The sequence below is a fragment of the Planococcus citri genome, chromosome 5 (genome assembly GCF_950023065.1).
Source record: "Planococcus citri chromosome 5, ihPlaCitr1.1, whole genome shotgun sequence".
NCBI classification, from domain to species: domain Eukaryota; kingdom Metazoa; phylum Arthropoda; class Insecta; order Hemiptera; family Pseudococcidae; genus Planococcus; species Planococcus citri.
The window spans coordinates 36,985,143-37,005,038 of NC_088681.1; the positions used below are offsets into that span (position 1 = coordinate 36,985,143).

General features: G+C 33.3%; 1 protein-coding gene and 1 long non-coding RNA gene across 4 annotated transcripts in view; one reads left to right on the forward strand and one right to left on the reverse strand.

The window, feature by feature from the left end:
• LOC135849426 (uncharacterized) overlaps positions 1 to 15,416 on the reverse strand; it is a 109,262-nt gene extending 93,846 nt beyond the window's left edge. The window contains exon 1 of the long non-coding RNA XR_010559533.1: positions 15,335 to 15,416. This is a non-coding gene — a long non-coding RNA (uncharacterized LOC135849426). The remainder of the gene's footprint in view (positions 1 to 15,334) is intronic.
• Positions 1 to 19,896, forward strand: part of LOC135849425 (cardioacceleratory peptide receptor-like) — a 124,546-nt gene that overhangs the window by 98,450 nt on the left and 6,200 nt on the right. For all 3 annotated transcript variants that reach the window (XM_065369863.1, XM_065369865.1, XM_065369864.1), the window contains exons 4-7: positions 4,331 to 4,554; positions 11,989 to 12,124; positions 18,612 to 18,715; positions 18,830 to 18,923. In XM_065369863.1, the coding sequence (XP_065225935.1) occupies positions 4,331 to 4,554; positions 11,989 to 12,124; positions 18,612 to 18,715; positions 18,830 to 18,923 (558 nt within the window). The remainder of the gene's footprint in view (positions 1 to 4,330; positions 4,555 to 11,988; positions 12,125 to 18,611; positions 18,716 to 18,829; positions 18,924 to 19,896) is intronic.

Consider the following 19,896-nt stretch of genomic DNA (forward strand, 5'->3'; position numbering starts at 1 on the left):
TTTAATTCACTACTTCGAAAAAATTACGCTTTCAAGAAATACACTTGTTCTCACACATTATAAAGAAGCCTTGAAATCAAGCTGATAGCAAAAATAACCCGTGAGAATTTTTTCAGAGTTATAGCACTTTGTCGCACACATGTTGAAAGTGACTCTTAAAAACATTTTGGTAGCTGGAATATAACCTACCCACATATGAAAAAGATTTCCAGAGTTACAGCTGCATAATCGCACGTTTCGAGATTTAAATAACATTTTTTGAAAAACCTAACCTCTGAAAAATACACCTTTTCTTACCTCGTTTTAAAGTACATAGCTCTCAAAACGCAAAAAAATCCTAGAATTGGATATAGCATCTTAATTGCAAGTTTCGAGATTTTTAAGTTCGGTTAAATCAATTTTTTGTAGGTAATAAGTACCTTACTATTCAAAGAGAAAAAATTAATTTCACTTTATAATCAGTTGATCACATTAAGCATGAACTTACCAAATGTGATACAAATTTTCAAATTTCACCCGTCAGATTTCTCAAAACACTGAAATTTTGGAGAAAATCTCCAGTTCATTCAGATCATTTTTCTACTCAAAATTCGATCTAATTTTCGATGCTTAACAGGTATAGTCTAACTCATGTACAAGCACAATCTACATACGTAAGTAGAAGGTGTACCGGACACATATATTTGAAATAATCGTCCGACCATATATGGGAAATGGTGCTTTTATCATAGGACACGTGACAAGTACTAAAAACACGAGCATACGTAAATTACGCAGGCGCCCGAGTCAGCCGTTTTAAAAATTCACTTTCGGGTACATTTGCGGAATGAACAATGAATGACCCAAGTAAGCACGCACGTTACCTAAAGACTCGACAAACAGATGACCAATATGAATCAGGGGAGGGGGCAGAAATATAAAAGAATAGATAAATCTGTCATATTTAATTATTTATTTCGTCAATGTTTATAGTACGAAACCAATTTATAAATAACTCATCGTACCAGTGGGTAATCATCTTCGATACGTCACGTGCCTAAAATTAACGACGTACTCGTATCTCTCCGAATGAATTCTAAACTGGTTTACCTTTTTGGAAAATTCATATTTTATCTTGCATATTATAGCTGTATACCAGACGATAGTACAGATAACTACAGAAGAAGCAAATCGAATTTGTGGATTTTTTTGTCTTACTCCGCTATGTGTTCTTTTTCAAGAAAATACTCGGGAATACTGTGAAGGCGTGCCAAAGTGATATAGTAACCATGGGGCGAGAGATAATGGATAATTTAAACGAGAAGTTTCGTTACACGCAGAAATCCATTATCTAAATAATAGAATAAATGATAGTCTCGGTGCTAATTGGTATGGAAATATGAAAACTCGTAAATCTATTTTGATTTAAACTGTTTTCCAAATTAAACACTTTTTGGAGAAGAACGAACGTTTTCGTTTAGCATGCCTTTGACGTATCCGTTCGTTGTATTTCTTACGCGTTAAAAGCCCAACGAAATTGTTTCCAAAAAATACGCCATGGTAGAGAGAGAGTGGGTACCTATTACGCGAACACGTAGAAAAGAAAGACACGAGTAGGTAAAAACGCCAAACTTTGTACTCGTACCTATTCTTGAAAGTTCTAAAAACTCGCTGACCTAAAAGAACTAGGTACTTTGATAATGTAACCGTTCGAACGCAATTATCAAAAAATTAACAACTTTTTCCTGCTCGACCTTTTAAAATCATTCGCACGTACGCTTTAATTAAACATTTACAAAGCTTCCTGCTTCTCTTTACCATTGTATCGTTTCGTTACTTAACACCTTTTCCAGTAATTTGACGATTATACGAAAACCAAGCAAAAAACCTCTTTAATCATACGAGTAAAAAATGAAAATCACCAAATCCAACGAGCTGAAATTAATTCAAATCTTTTCAACGAAAGCATTCGCTATACCATTAAGTAATTATAGTGCAGCAGCAGCGAAGCAGGAACTCCTGACGTTAAAGGATTTGCCTAACGAACGCCGTAAATTTGCGGGAAAAATTCACCCATATTGATACAATCGTTTCGTGGAGCCCAATAAAAATTAACCCAATAAAGTTGAGTAGTTGAAATTTATTTTATAATAAAATACTTGATCAATTGGAGGTGATTTCAGGACGTTTTGGAGCCTCCAGTCCAGTTTGGGAAATTTCAGATTTTCAGAAAGTGTCATAAAAACTATCCAAATCAAGGTCATGCACTTTATAAACGTAATTGGTGCTTCTTGGTGACTCATTTGACCAAATACACGTCATTTTTTCGAAATCAGTTTCTGGAAATTCAAAATCGTAGGTATATTATTCTCCAGTGAAATTCATACGTTCCAAAGTTGATTTAAACACTTTTCATGGTATTTTTTGAAAATCTGAAATTTCCGAAGTTTGGCTGAAGACTCCAGAACGGATTGAGACCCCCTTGGACAGACTTGTTAGCTTCTCAACTTATTGGATACAATTTTCTGGAATTTCCAGCATTCAAAAATCTGTTGGGGTTTCCTGCAGAACTCCTCAAAAAGGTTCAAAACTGTTTCCAATAAATTTGAGGGTGTTGAAAATAGGGTAAGTAAGGACCAAATTTCAACTTCTTAGGTTAATTTGGTGAAATTTTGATTTTTTTTTTAGTTTTAACCCACAGATTTTTAAAAATTTGCCAAAAATTGAAACATGAACGTCAGCACTTGAAATGTTGGTCGATAATGTATTTTTGCATGATGCTTTTTCAATTCAGCTGTCCGATTCAAAAAATCTTGAGCTAGTTAGGCTTTCATTTCAGACAAAGTAATCATCAGATATCTGCTCAAAACTAGTGGTTTTGATTCAAATTCCATATAGGCTTACCTACGATAAAGTTTTTTGAAAAAAGCATTGAAATTCATATAATGAAAATATAGAAAATTTTCAGCATTTTGTGTGAAATTCTCAACCTACGAAAAATTAAATTTTTTCATTTCTCTCTTTATTTGAAACAAACCATTTTCCAATTTGTTGGTGTTTTTGTTCCGTTTTCTCCAACTTTCATTGATCCGTTATAACTCAATTTGGAGCTGGACGTTCTTAAATAAAACTCTAAAAATGAGTCTTTATAATCGTAAACTGGACTACTCGATGACTCAAATCAATTGCAACCATTTTCGAGCCTATTTAGAACCTGCCACATAAAATCACTTTTCCTCAGGATGATGGAATCGTTTTAGATGGAATTTTAATCAACTTCGCTACTGCTGGAGCCTGCATTCACTCAAAACTAGTCATCTCGTAGGTTTTTGAAACATAACATTGTTGTAAAATGTTTATAAAATTTACAAATTGCCTCACCACAGGTGCAATAAACTTTGAAAGTCTCTCTGAAGAGTACTCCCTCCTTCCTCGAATTAAAATAATGCAACGCTCTATTTATTCATATTTTTCTTTACTTATTACCTAATCAAACAATCGTAGTACTTTTCGAGTTTTTCAAAAACAATTAGTTTTTCGTAATTCGTGATGAAAAAAATTAAACAAAAAAACTCCGGATTTTTCATCACAAATAGGTTATTGATTAATCTAATTTAAACTTGAATTCCTCAAAAAAAATCTTCCTGAGTTCCTGGAAAAAATTGATCCCATCACAAGAGGACAATTTAATGCCCTTATAATTTTTTTTCTTCGGGTCTTTCGTAGAGCCTTTGATTTCTCTGAGGAAAAGTGACAATCGTGTGCAAAAACAAAGAAGGTGATGATGAACACCAATTGTCTTCAACTGAACATTGGCGAATTTCAGAAAACACATTCCAAATTTTGCTTTCTAATTCAATCTATCCACTACTCAAGTCTGTGCGAAGAGGGGGGGAGTTCCTCTCGGGCTATAGAACTTTTCTTGAGAGTCCACAACTGCTAAAAAAATCATTTTCAACAAAAGGGATCTACAAGAACGTAACTATTTTTATTTTATTTTAAAACTTCAAAGCCATAATTTGCTGCTGAGACCTTTTTTTTTTTACTCTTTCGTTCTTCACACTTTTTTCTCGAAGCCCAAATTTCCTCTGTTTTCACCAGATACGAGTAAAAGCTTATGTTTGAATACTGTTGGAAAAATTTAGAGAGAAGAATTGTGACTGAATTATTGGGCAAAGTGCCTTTGAAAAAATGATTTTAAAAAATGTTGTGGTCATTCAGTACCTCGTATCCTTTCACCATCTCTCTTCCTTTTGCCCCTGATTCAAGCACCTTTACTCAAAAATCAATCATTCCATCTCATAACCAATTGACCCGACTGAATCGTTACGTATGCTTTTTGATTTTACAGATGCATCACACTCAGCGTATCATCGCAAGTCCGAAAATGCACCATTAACGCATCAAATGGCCGCCATGAACGAGAGCCACACCGATAAATACCACATAAACGCCAAAAGCTGGGAACCACTGGACTACGCTACTAGAAACCAATCGGACTCGTTCAATTTTAGTTTCATCGCATTTAATGGAAGTGCGCCGGAAAACAGTATCAACTCGTTTTATTTTTACGAGGTACCAGCCTCTTTATACTTACATATTACGGTATTAATTAAATTTATTTATACATCTGGTACACGCCTTGTAGTCGTAGTAAGTATGTAGTATTACACACTACACAACTCCACACATATAGCATCGTACAAGCGTCAGTGTTGCTATAATTCTTAAACAATTGCGCGAATTCTACAAAGAGATCGAGACAGATGATAATCTATCTAGAGAGACACGCGAAATTACGAATAATAACGACTTATTTATTAAGATTAAACTCATCTCGCATAGTTTATACATTTTAATAACACGACATCTCGTCTCTCGATCGCTTATGGACGTGTGTCGTGTGTGCCAAACGTAACAATTTCCAGATACTAAACTGTCATCGCCATTCGCCGCGGTCTCGAGGCTTGTACTTTGTACTACTACGATGTACATTTGAGCATTTTTCTGGTAAGAACGAGACGTTAATTATATACGAGAATCTCTCGAGTATAAACGCGTCATCCAAATATCTGTCGCTCATGAAGTACCTACCTCTACCTACTCGTCGTATGAGTAGTCTATTCAACCCCTGAGAGCTGTTTTGTTTTAGTAGTCCAATATTTCGAGTATTTCGATTTATGATATATGATATAATATCGAGCCCTTTAATAATACGTCAAATTACATACTTTTTGGAAAAAGGCATCCCTCGTTTTTTGAGCCTATAGCCTATATCATCATAAGTAGTATATCTCATATTTGAAAAGATGAACAAACGGCCGACAAATTTTTTCGTCAACTTTTCCTCCCCATATAAGATAATACCGCACATTTCGTTCGTAATAACGTTCCAGCGATACGTTCATATCTTGAAAATGCGATATCGACGAAATCTCCTCTCCTTCGGAACGATTTATAACCATTTTTATCGTTTCGCCGATACTATTGAGATGGAATTTAATAGGAATATTTTATTACCGTTTTACTCAGTTTGAATGAAAAATATACTCTTCGTAGTGGAAATCGATTCTCGAAAATGATTTATTATGATACTTTGATGAAACTTCATCGAATGTAATTGAGATTGGAAAAAGGAATAGGTACCTACTTAGGTAGGTAGATTTTCTTGGAATTATTTCGTATTAAAATTACACACGAGATTTTGGTAGATATTAAATTGAGACGACGAGCCAGGGCTCGAAACTGGCGCAAGTAAAGAGATGAAAATTAAGTTACTGTACGAGAAACAATTCCACCACGATGAATCATACCAATTACCAAAGAATCCAACCAACTATAGTAAATGCAATTCAGTCCAAAAATGAGATGTGTCTGGCTCTTAACTAGTATTGCCACCCCAATAACGCCATCGAAATATTGCTACAGAGTTTTCTAAATTAACGAAAAAATTATTCGAAACTTTGCAGACGTAGATAGTTTTTCAATCAAACCGATCAAACTATATCTCTGTTTTGAAGCGATTGCAATATATTTTCAAATCATTCGTTTCGTACTCGTATTTCATATTTGCGATGGAAATGCCTCTTTAACAAAGCGCACACTCTTTTCCAGAGCTTTTTGTACAAGTAAATAGACAATTTTGCTAACGTTTCAGTAGGTAACCTACGTACCTATCCAAGTCACTATAAACGTCTGGGAAAATGAAAGATTTCGATAAAAATTCTAGCTGAAAAAAAAACGACAACAACGTAACTTTTCACATAGACGAACATTTTCAAGATGTAGGTAGGTACACAATTGCATAACTCTTCTTTTTCAAGGGATTTCTAATACCCAAGTGACATTTTATTTAAGAGATTGTCAGCAACGTGAATATTTTTACATGAAATAACATCGTAGTATACGGAGGTGAATTGCTACGCGATTTGCTAAGTTATGTGAGGATAACGAAAATTTTACAAGAATATAGTTTTACTACTGGCAAGATGGTGCGTTAGCTTCCGGCTGGGATTTCAAAATTAACTGATGAAAGTTGGTACCGGTGGCTCAAAACCCCATAACAAAATTCTCAGATCGCCAGATCACTTTCTACTCCTTCCAAAAAGGGTGAAATTTACATTTCAGTTAAAAATTTATATATTTGGCCGTTTTCAACCCGATTTTTTTATGCTTTTCAAAAATACCTCTCTCATAAAGAATCGATTTCATTTCAGTAACCAAAAAAAAAAAAAAAAATAGATTAGATAATGTTTAAAAAAAAGAAACAGAAAACAAAAACACAAAGTGCATGCTTTAAAATGACAAAATATTCAACATTGTAAAATTTGTTGAAGTGAGCCCCCCACCCCCACCCCAAAAAATATGTACAAACCAGCGTCATTTCTTCATTGTATTTACTTGAAAAGACCGTTGCGGTTGAATTGACAATCTTTTTTCAAGAAGTTTGGTAATTATTTTTCCATAAGTATTCATATTTTTGCATTTAATCATTACAAAAGTAATTACTAGACTCTTCACCTCCCCAGAGTTTGACAAATAGATTTCAAAAATTTTCAAGTGAGTCTTTTTCTGACAATCTCAACTACTCAAAATTGAAATCATTACCTATTGTTGGACTTTTGCCCATTTAAGGAGGTTCTGGAGGCCATAGGTGAGGTCAATTTGAAAAACTATGGCTATATTCGTATTCAGCGATACCGAAAACCTACTGTTTCATGTGTCACACGATTGAAACCGTTTATACGACTTTTACCCCCCTTTGGGGAAGTGCTGGGGGCCATGTATGGGGTCCAATCAAAAATCTGACGTCATATTCGTGTTAATCGTCATCGAAAACGTGCAATTCAATATATCACATGCCCCAGATTTTTTTTTGAAAGTTTTGCCCAAATTTGGGGGAGGAGGTGCTTCTTTTCCATTAAAAATTCCCATCTCGAAAATTAAATATTTCGAAAAAGCATCAAAAGGTACATATATCTATGAAAATTTTTTCAGAATTTTAAATGGTAGCTCCCACTTACAACGCCATTTTGAAATTTGAACTTTCAATTTGAAAGTTTAACTTTAAAGTTTTAAAAATTTCAAAATGCTTCAAAAGTTCAAAATGCAATGCCCTTCGAACTGTGAAATCAGTTTTGATCAAAATATCAGAGCTTTGGAGACATGCGTTGCTGAAGTTGATTACCTCGAGAAAACGTGAAAATAATTGAAGCCCCCCACCCGCCACCAAACTGATTGCGGGTTTCTTACGTATGGTGCGTAGACATTGTAAAAAAAAATTGAGCGAAATTGAAGGACATGATTCAAAAACGTTGATCGAGTTGAGGTGGAATGACCCAGGGGTTATACGTTGTGTAGGGTTCAATTTTGAGAAAATATCATTATGCAATTTCGAGATTCAGAATAGTTTTAGTAAAATACTAAAAATTTTTCGAAAAAAGATACCTAATCAATAAAATTTTAGTTGTTTCTAACTTTTAAAAAAAATCAATTTGGATAAAATAAAAATTTGTGAAAAGTACAAAAACACAATAATTTTGAAAATATGTATGTTGACATCTCTTTTTGGAATTTTGGAGGAAAGATGGGAAGTAAATTGTCTCACTTGAATGTAAGTAAATACCTAGATATTAAGAAATCCAATTTTCAAAATGGAATTCCAAAAATAAATTAAGTGTACTTAAAAGTGATCAAAAATTTAAATTACGAGTACCTATACGTTTTTTATGTAGTCCAATACCTAGTCTTTCAAAGAAATTTTTTTTTGATAAAAAATTTTGATCCTGCATAGAAATACGTAGTAGGTCCAATTTTTAAATTTTAAAGCAGATTCTAAAAATTCTAAAATCAAAATCATGTGACAACAATTTTTCTGTGCAAGCTGTCAAAATTGTCAAAAAAAAGAGGAAATGAATTCTGCGTTTTTGAGCATTGAATTTTCCTTTTCGGTCACTTTGAATTTATTTCCAAATTCGATCACACGAGTGACGAGATGCAATGGCATTTGTATAGGGCAAAACGCGCATTTCAGGTTGCATACTTGCACCTTTGGTTTCGTGGGCTAAACCTTACAAGTATAGCTGTAAACAATGCTGTTCACTTCTACTTTTCAGCTCGTTAAGTCAATTTTCTCAAGGAAGACTTTCACGGATTTCAAAATCTGTAGTACCGTTGGAAAGAGGACAAAATCCTCTACAATTTAGAGCCATAAAATAATGGGGTCCTCGAGATGGTTTAAAAGTTCTGTCGCCTCAAAGTTCAAAGTGTATAGAAAAATATGTTGAATTGGCTGCATATTTCAGCTCGTTAAGTCAATTTTCTCAAGAAAGACTTTTGAGGACTTCAAAAAATTTAGTACCGTTGGAAAGAGGACAAAATCCTATACAATTTAGAGCCATAAAATAATGGGGTCCTCGAGATGGTTTAAAAGTTCTGTTGCCTCAAAGTGCAAAGCTGACAGAACAATGAGTTGAATTTTGCCGCATTTTTCTGCTCGTTAAGTCAATTTTCTCAAGGAAGACCTTTCAGGATTTCAAAAAATTTATTACCGTTGGAAAGGGCACAAATTTCTCTACAATTTAGAGTCATAAAATAATATGGTCCTCGAGATGGTTTAAAAGTTCTGTTGCCTCAAAGTGCAAAGCTGCCAGAACAATGAGTTGAATTTTGCCGCATTTTTCTGCTCCTTAAGTCAATTTTCTCAAGGAAGACCTTTCAGGATTTCAAAAAATTTATTACCGTTGGAAAGGGCACAAATTTCTCTACAATTTAGAGCCATAAAATAATGGGGTCCTCGAGATGGTTTAAAAGTTCTGTTGCCTCAAAGTGCAAAGCTGACAGAACAATGAGTTGAATTTTGCCGCATTTTTCTGCTCGTTAAGTCAATTTTCTCAAGGAAGACCTTTCAGGATTTCAAAAAATTTATTACCGTTGGAAAGGGCACAAATTTCTCTACAATTTAGAGCCATAAAATAATATGGTCCTCGAGATGGTTTAAAAGTTCTGTTGCCTCAAAGTGCAAAGCTGCCAGAACAATGAGTTGAATTTTGCCGCATTTTTCTGCTCCTTAAGTCAATTTTCTCAAGGAAGACCTTTGAGGATTTCAAAAAATTTATTACCGTTGGAAAGGGCACAAATTTCTCTACAATTTAGAGCCATAAAATAATGGGGTCCTCGAGATGGTTTAAAAGTTCTGTCGCCTCAAAGTTCAAAGTGTACAGAAAAATATGTTGAATTGGCTACATATTTCAGCTCGTTAAGTCAATTTTCTCAAGGAAGACCTTTGAGGATTTCAAAAAATTTATTACCGTTGGAAAGGGAACAAATTTCTCTACAATTTAGAGCCATAAAATAATGGGATCCTCGAGATGGTTTGAAAGTTTTGGCATATCAAAATGCAAAGAGGACAGAACAATCACTAGCAACATGCCCACAATATGTAAGGGGAATCAAGAGATACCACCATTTATACACCTTGTGACGTCAGGGCGTTTTGCCCTATTGGTAAGTATGTAAGTATGTAGTATTTTATGAAAGTTTGGCTAAATAGTTGAAAAAAGGGGAACTCCTTGAAAAGAGTCATCTATTCAGGGTTCGATTTTTTTAAAGTAAGAATTTTATAAGAGTTGAGTTGGTTAGTCACAGTGGTCCTGCGAATCGGTTTCTTATACTTATTTTCCCACATACAATTTAACTCGAACCATTCAATTCCTTGGTAAAATTTATTCAATTTTTCTTATCCCTATATCACATACAGGGTGATTCGGATAAGACCTGAAAAATTAAAACCACATATTCTACTCGTCGAATTGAGAAAAAATTTCCTTTGCAAAAATTTTGAAAAACCAACCCTTAATGAGATATTTGCAATTAAAGTTGTGTAAAATATGGCAACACCGCATTTACATTTCCCTTATGTGTTACGCATTGTTACATAGCTCAAATCAGAGTGTTATCAAAAAGTGTTCCTTAGTTACGATTTCCTACTTTGATTTGAAGTGCAATCGTTTACCAACCAGCAATTTCTATTGTTTTTAGGAAACGAAATCGTAATTTACCGTGACAAATTTTGCGATGTTGCCAAAGTGAGCATATTGGTTGAGATAAATTATGTTTTATTGAGGAATAGCATTTTTTTTTTCATAAAAGTATTTGAAATTGATAATTGAGTACAGGAAACCTTCAAAAACATTAGTTTCTAAAAAATTGGAGAGTTTGTCAAAATTGAAAAATTTGATTACTCAGCATCCAATGGACCAAAAAAGAGAAATTAAAGTTTAATGAGTGTCGAATGAGAAGTACTACCGCAATCATTAATAAAATTCGAAATAATTTAATTTAACTTCAAGTTTTGATTGTTTTTCATCTAAGAAAACACATTTCTGACTTCAAAACATCAAGTTATGGACCAAAACAGAAAAGAATGATACTCTACATTTCTGAGATCTCACTTCACTTTTTCCACCACCTACCCCCCAAAAATTTTCAATAGAGACGCCGAAACGCCCAATTTTAAGAAAACAGCTGGCCCCCTTTAAAGGTCAATAACTCCGAAATGAAGCGGTTTTGGTCCATGGTGTGTATAACATTTTTTACTCCTATTTATGAGTAGAATACGTGGTTTTAATTTTTCAGGTCTTATCCGAATCACCCTGTATACTTTTATGGCGCCCAACGTGGGGCTCAAGGGAGGTTCCTTGAGTTAAAACTCTAAGTACTCAAAATTCTTATCATTTTTCGTGTTCAAAAATGGTAGTTTACTTTAACTCTAATCCAAATTTGTTAAATCGATTTTAGAGTTTTGATTCATTTTCAAAAGAGTTCGCCCAAATGTGGGTAGGTATTTTCATAAATATATGTTCGTAAGATTGATATAAATTTTAGATTTACAACTTCGTTGGTTAAAATTTCGTGGAATTTCCAACTTTAAAAATCTGCTGGAAACTCCAGAACTTCTCAAAGTGGTTTGAAACCGTTTCTAATCAATTTGGGATGTCCAAAATAGGGTACACACCAAATTTCAGCTTTCTGGGTCAATTTGGTAAAATTTTGATTTTTTTTTCATTTTTGTGTCGAATTTTGATTTTTAAAAAGCCATCAAGCACCCAAACTTTTGGCTGGTGATTTTGCATGCTCTTTCGATTCAGCTCTGTTCGGTTCAAAAATTATCCAACCATCTACAAAACATCCAACTACGAGTACATAAAATATTTATGTACCTACTGTTCACTTTTATAATCCCTGAAAATTTACTGGCAATTTCAAGAACACAATATGTATTCCCAAATCGAAAACACCAATTTCCACATTCTCCACATTCTTGCGAAGAAAAAGAAGTACGAGAGAGACAATGCCTTAGCATCAAAATAAGCCTCTCGATCAATTAGACGGTATTCTTCGCTCGGCTCATTTTACACTTTATTATACTCGTAGTCGTAGCTACATTACGATATTCGAAACAATGAAAAACATGCCTCGTTAAAATGCGTAATTATGTTCATTTTGCAGACGATTCAATTCACGGTTTTATGGATCATGTTCTTCAGTATTGTGCTGGGGAATAGCGCGGTATTAGCGGCGTTATTTCTGAATAATTCCAGGAAATCGAGGATGAATTATTTCATAATGCAATTGGCATTTGCAGGTAATAGTAAATTTCAATAAATTTATTAACCATACTGAAACACAGCATCCGCGGCAATATACTCGTACAAATAGGTAGGGGAACACGCTATAGCGAGCGTGTTCTTCGCGGAAACTGGAGCTTGTAAAACATAGATTCTACGAGGCGATTCCGGCAATAAAAATATCTAACTAATCCATAGTAAAATCCAAACTGTCACTGGCACTGATTTTTTTTTTATTTTAATAGCATATTACGTGATAGACATTGGGCCATTTTTTGTACTACGATTAATAAAGTTCTCGACAGATTGAATACGAATTTAAAAAAAAAAAAAAAAAAAAAACTCGTAACTTAATGCCTAGGTAATTATTACAAATCTAATGTTTTTATCCACGATATGAGTAGTACATTTTGAAAATATACGTTAAAAAAGGGCCAAAAAACAAAAAAAGTTAAAAAAGAAAGAAAAGTTATACAACTAATGAATATCGTTTGTTATTTCGATTCGTTTTGCGGTAAAAGCTCGACGTACCAACAGAATTATTATTCTTTTCAGTCCCCCGAATACTGTTTAAGCCTATCATTTATTTTTTCTTTATATTCTCGAATTACACCGAAAATAACGCAGGAGAGAGTGAACCAAGGGTGGAAAACAGAAGCAAAAAAAAACGAACATTACTCTACCTCTCTTTTTCACATTCCTTTACCTTATAGTATATAGTATGTTATACAGCCACACATTCTTTCAGTCGTTGTCATATTTCAAGCGCATTAAAATCGTCCCATATTTCCGTTTCCTACATTAACGTATATTTTACCGTTTTCCTCTATTTTCTACGTGCGATATGGTTACGTCGTCGTAGTCGTTGGGACAGGGCACACTGAAATTGCATGTAGAAAATTTGCCTCCTTTTTTTTTGCACCCCTTAAAACTCACTTTTTCTCTTGTATGTGTCTCTTATAACGCGACAACAATAAGTATAAAAAATTAGCGAAATTTTTAAACGAGGAAAATTTCTCTAAACGGTGCCAAATTTTTGGAAAATTTTATGTGTAAAATTTGCTCGCGACGAAAAAAAAAACTTTTATCCGAGTAAAAAAGAAAAATGTCGTTACCTACGACGAGGGGTAAGACAACGATAAGAACTATAACGAAAGAAAATAACGATGTAAGCATCAAAAAGCTCGTAAATAAAACAACGAAAAGAGGTAGAGAAAAGTTGGCGGAAAAGTTTGTTTTCCTAATGTTAATCTGGAAGCAAAATGCATCCGTTGTACGAGAGATGACCGCCGGAACGTATTTTTTCTCCTTTTTATTTGATTTATACCTTATCATCGCCTCCGGTATCTTTATACCGGGTGGTGCAAATTTCAGCCATGTGAGGAGGGAAGAAAGTGTGATGTTTTGAGGTGGTCAGGGATATGTGAAAGATGGGCGGGGAAGTATCGATTTGGCACACATTTGTGTTCATAAAAAAAAAAAAAAAAATGCTGAGTTACCTACGTAAAAGTGATGTAATTTTTTTGCACACGAGGGGTCGTTTTTTCGATACAGGGGTTATAAAAATATTACGTCTTATAATGCCAGAATTATGTATTCAATGAGCTGCAAAGTTTGTGGGATTGACATTTTGGTGGAGACGAAAAAAAATTGTAAGACCATTCTGTACACCACCTTGTAGAATTTGTAAAAAAATTATATTTCAATTTTTTGGGAAAATTTTTAAAATTAAAAAATGACCTAAAAAAATAGTGAACTTACGAGTAAACTTTTTAAACTGGACTTTCTCTGATTTGAACAAAATTTTCCGGAGATTCCAAAGTGGATTAAAAATATTATCAGTCAATAATTTGGAAGGTGGAAGATGAAATTTGATTGCAAGAAATGAAAAAATGTTATTTTTTAAACGCATAGATGATAATTTCAGCAAAATTGTTTAAATGTATTAGGTATTTGGAAAATTTGTCAGTAGGTACCTACTTTCTCAAACTTTTCCAAAAATTCACATTAAAAAAAATTATTCTTCGAACTTTTTAAATGATAGTTCTTTCAAAATCATTCCACATCAACAGTCTCAAAAATATCTTTCAAGTTACGAGAAATCGTCACATTTCTCAAGTTTCACGATCAAACGATACCAAATGAATTTCTCCCTTTAAAGGAAAACTCAATTGTACACCATTTTCCACATACGATAGTGAACCACGCGATACAGCAGTTGGTATTCGAGTTCGTCGACCGAACACGTTGTTCATTAAGAGAGTAAAAACTCTCAAAGATACGTACGCTATTTTTGTATCTTTTTAATTACATCCTTTTTTCCTTAAAAATGACAATGTAATATGGTCGGTTAAAACAGAGCGCAATTTTCAACTCTTTCTAGTCACGTTAACGGATTAACTGGCCAGTTAAAGTACCCCTATTCACCTCGCGGTTGGTTCATTTTAATCATTAATCATACATAAACGGGTGGATCTTTCACCGTAGAACACCATATCTCTTTATTTTCCGACAACAATTGTTAAATTGTGGTTTGTTGCATTGGCCCCAAAGGTAATGTAAATCAAAAACATGATTTTCACATCGAATTATATAGTAGGTTAGGTTAGGTTTGTGAAATACGCGAGTGCATGTGTTTTTTTTCGTAACGTAATTGGATAACGTAGATCTGTTGTTTTTTTTTCACTGAATCACTTTTAAGATTTTTTCATAAATTGTTTTCGTAAATGCTATACGAATCAATCAAAAGTACCTACGAGTATAAATTACAAAAAATATGAGCTCGTGTAAGCCATAACGAAATATACTTTCACGAGTTACGATCGCCGCTCAATTTCATTGGCTATATTATTTCGTCAAATAATCGTTTGTTCGTTTTCAAAATATTAACCTATTTGGCACAAAATTCCAAAAATGATTATTCTCTCGAACCATGCTCCTGCGAAGAATCGCTTATGCAAATTATTACACACGCGCGTATGTTTATATGGAATTGTTTTATGGAGCGGTATGTTATGTGATAAACTTTAAAGTAGTGCTGCTATTTTCAATGATTTATATTATGGTCAAAAATTTGTCTATTCTTTATGACCATTCTCCTTTGCCCTTTTTAAGACGTGAAATATGTTTTTCAGAAATTACCTTTTCTTTTTTATTGCACTGAATTTTAGCCCAATAAAATTCTTATTTCAGTTGAAAATACTCGTAAAGCGGAATGTATTACTTACCACTGGTTCAAGAAAAGCAAACACCTAAGCAGGTGCGATGATAGATGTCTTCGGAATTTTTTCCAACATTTTAGTGTTTTTTCTCCTGCAAAAAAAAAAATATCATAAATTATCTAGAAGTAAACTTGCATACAGAAAGAAAAATATCAACAAAATTTAGAAGAAAACTAGAAAACATTTGAAAATATATTTTTTCAAGTAGAAAAAAAGTAAAAAATTGTGTAAAATGAAAGATTGCATTCCAAACACATATGAAGAAGAAATGAAAACTCAAAACCTACGAGGTGTTCGTAGCTTTAACTCAGTTTTCTAAAATCAACTTGAACGAATAAATTAAAATTCCTCAGCAAAATTCAGTGAAAATCAACACAAGAAATTCCAATTTAAAATCATCACCAAAACTCGATTCAATACCAGTTCAAAAAAAAATCTACGACAAGACAAACATAAAATTCTAAATTCACTATTGAAGAGAGAAATTCATTTGAAATCTTTCATTCGAAATTATTTCCAAAAATTCATTTTAATCATTGTGATAAAATTCTTTTATAATTGAGCTACCTACTTTCCACACAAAAAAAAAAAAAAAAAAAAAGAAAATTAATTAAAAATCCAAATTGACTTGCTACCAAAAAGATATAGTCCAGTCTGAATCATCCGAAGAAATTTTCTTTTTATGTATCTACCAATTATTTTATTTTGAACCCACCAAAAAATTATTCCTTAGCAAAATGTTTCAAAAAGCAAAATTTATCTCAATTTGGCAAAACTCGTCAAATAACGTTTAAAATGTCAAAAATTCAATTTGAAAAAGAAACATCGAAATTGATAAATATTAAGTATTGAAAACTACATAATAAAATTTGCTCAAATTTAGCGAAAAGAGCATGAAATATTGTTGAAATTGTGTTTCAAACATCAAAAAGTAACAAAATTCTAGAAAAATTATACAACATAAAAAAAAGTTGAAACGACTATAAATTGATAAATATTTCAGAATTTGAGCAAAATTTCAAAAAAACATCATAAAAAACGCAAAAATGGACTTAAAAGTAACAGAAAATCGTCGAAAATTGATGAAATTTTAGCAAAATTGAGGTAAATTTGGCAGTAGCTTAAGAACATTATTTAGAGTTACTAAAATATTATTTCAAGACTTGAACAAATGCTGCAAAAATCAGGTGAAACGAGTTCTACAAAATACATAGAAAAATGTCCCAAAAGTGAATAAATACCTGTATTCAAAGTGTAGAAAATTTTTAAAATTGTCGAGAAATGAGTTTTTTTTTTTTTTTGAAAAAGAGAGAGGTCAAAAATATTTAAAAACTCAGATTACTGACCGATTTTTTAGTGGAAAAAAATTTTAAATAAAAAATAACATCTGTAGAAACGATTTGAAAAGATACTTTCCAAATTGAAAAAAGTTGGAAAATTGAGCAAAAGTAAAGTGAAAAATAATTTCAAAGGTGAAAAAGAAACAAAATATTAAAATTAAAAAAAACGTTGAAAACGATTTTTACAAAGTAGGTATTAAAAAAAGACAATTAGATAAAGTGAATAATTATGAGAATTTTTGTGATTGACTGATTGACAAAACTTTTCTTCATTTATTCGTCAAGTCGCTGAATTTTTTTTCAAATAAAATTTGCATTTGTGGGGGGGAGTGTTTATAATTACAAGTTTATTACACCCGTAAAAAGGAGGGAGGGGGTTAGATTTGGTTTGTGAGGTTGGTGTTTTTTATTAGGGAGATGAATTTTTGTATTTCAGAGGGTTCGTCAGGGATAGTGGGTGGGTTTTCTTTCATCTGTAGTGTAAGTCTGTTTTGTTTCAGTTGAGGACGGTTGAAAAGTATGTGTTCACAATTTTGGAGGTTAAAAAGGGACTTATGGATATCTTGGACTATGGGATGGTCAGAAAAAATGTTTTGTATGGATAGCAGTGAACTTGGAGTGTCGCTTTGGATTAAGAGTTTTTTATTTTCTGATTGAAAGGAAATTATAGGTATCTATTAGTCAATGTTTTATGGCAGTGAGTTCAGCAGTAAAAATTGAGACACAGTTGTGTATTTTGAAGCTGAGAACTTTGTCATTAATTGAGTAAGCATAACCAGTATGAATGTTAGAAGTTTTTGAACCATCTGTGAAGCATAAGTTATATTCTTGATAGATTGATAACAGTTCTAAGTAATGACTCTTGATTAATAATGGGGCGAGTGATCATGTTTTGGGTAGTTTCTTAAATAGAGTTCCATCTGTATAGGTTTGAGAGACCAAGAGTATAGTTGATTTTTTTAATTCAAATACAAATGCCTTGGATAGGCATTATTTATTGAAATGATGATAAAAAAAAAAAAAAATGCAGTGATTTGACGAAAAAATGAGGAAAAGTTTTGTTAATCACAAAAATTCTCATGATTATTTACTTTATCTGATTTTTTATTGTTCTCTGTTTAGGCAGACTACCAACATATTCAATAATTTCCAAAATTTTAGTATGCATCTATTTTTTGAAAAGTTTAATTCTCAGGTAATCACGCTCTAGACACTCGGCTCTGGAGGCTCTAAATTGCCTGGAAAATATAATGAATATTGAGTTTTGAAGGTTCATTATTATTTTGAAAATCACATTTCACTAAATCTTCAATGTACACACAATATTCTGAAATTTGAAAAGTCGATTTCGTAGGTAGGAAAAAATTAAGCTTGCTAGGTCAAAAGAGATTGTACCTATTTGAAATGGTTTTGAAACAGAATAGATCTTTTGATTGAACATCCACTTCTACAGACACCCTGCATTTAGGTATAGGTATATGAGTATAAAAAAAAAGAAGAAATGAATGTAATAGAGTGGCATGTATCTCACTGCCCTCATTGCATTCCCATCTCTCAAAAGTCGAAAAAGACACACTCATCTTCTACTTGTACGACGCGACGATGACAAATTTAATACTCTTATCACTTCCGCTGTTATAAACCGCTTAGCAGTTCGTACTACGAAAGAACAAATCGATCGGTCAATTTTATTTCACTCTCACGAGATATCTAAAAAAAAAGTCGACGTTTTCGAAAAAAAAAATATTCATCATAATTATAAGTAGGTACCTCTATACCTTAGCTATTTGGAACGGTAAGTAAAGTATACGAATTAATCATTATACTGCAGATGAATCACCTACGAGGCTTATAAACGAGAAAAAAGATAACAAATCCACAGTACATACGAGATGGCGATGGCGACGTTTGGGGAATTAATTAAAAAACACATTTGCTTTCAGATCTTCTAGTCGGATTAATAAGTGTTCTAACCGATATCGTATGGAGGATATCAATCTCATGGAAGGCTGGTTTAATAGCTTGTAAGATTATACGATTTTTACAGGTAGGCAACATAGATGAAATTTTTCCCACTTTGGTGACGGAAGATAAGACGCAAAAAATAAAGGGCCAAGTATAACGAGGTCACACATTTCTTTCTTTCTTTTTTTTTTTTCAGGCCGTGGTAACGTACTCTTCGACTTATGTATTGGTGGCATTGAGTATAGACAGATTCGACGCAATCACCAGACCAATGAATTTCTCGGGCAGTTGTAAGTTTCGTTACCGATAAGATTAAATTTGTTAACCATAAATTGCAAATTTTTAATCCCGTTAAAAGATTCGCATCGAGGAAAAGCCGGAACTACGTAGATAGGCAGGCCAATTTGAAATCGAAAAATCACACACCGATTCCGCGTCAGAGTCAGGAAAAAACCGTCGGAAAAAATTTTCTTTTGAAAAGTGATACAATCAAAGAGACGCGCGACCTATTTAAAGAGGAAAAACAAGGTTCGGTGGGTGCGTTGCACATCTCTCGCCCAAAGAGAAACGCGCGACAGTAAAAAATAAACGACCATTTGAAAAGCTGCCTGCGTCGCTGCAAAAACTTTTATGCCTATATACTTTTAAATGTAATGAAATAAAAAGCCAGCGAAATCGTCGCGTCGCTTTCTAATATTTCGTGTATGGTATGGTATGGAACAGGGACAAGACCACAGCCACAGGATCGTGGTTCCTGTGTATGGTGGTTAGTTTATTACAAAAACTTGGCTGGCTCGAACCGTTTCCACCAACTTTCTTAATATTTCCCGACGACAGATTATCTCCCGCACCAATCATACTTTATCACCTTCATTAATAGCTTTCTGATTGCCGAAGCCCTTCAAAAGCTCCGCTATACCGTGATATTTTATGTAAGTTGGCGAAAAAAACAACAAGTCGACGACGAATACCTCTCTTTTTCTTTCATATTGTACGTACCTACGTTCGAAGAATCCTTGGCAGCGAAATTTCACGACGTGTTTTTCATATTTGGATACAAGGTCGAATGTAGGTATACGTATTGAAAACGTAGATGAAAAAATTCTAAGGCTTTTCCCCCTGTTCTGCTTCGCCTTTTCTCAAGTCACAAAATCGAACAACGTAATTTGATAATATCGAGATGAGGTGTATTAAGAACCTCCATTGTGAGTACATTAACAAAAGATTAGGTACCGAATAGAAATTCCCTTTCTTAGGTAAAAA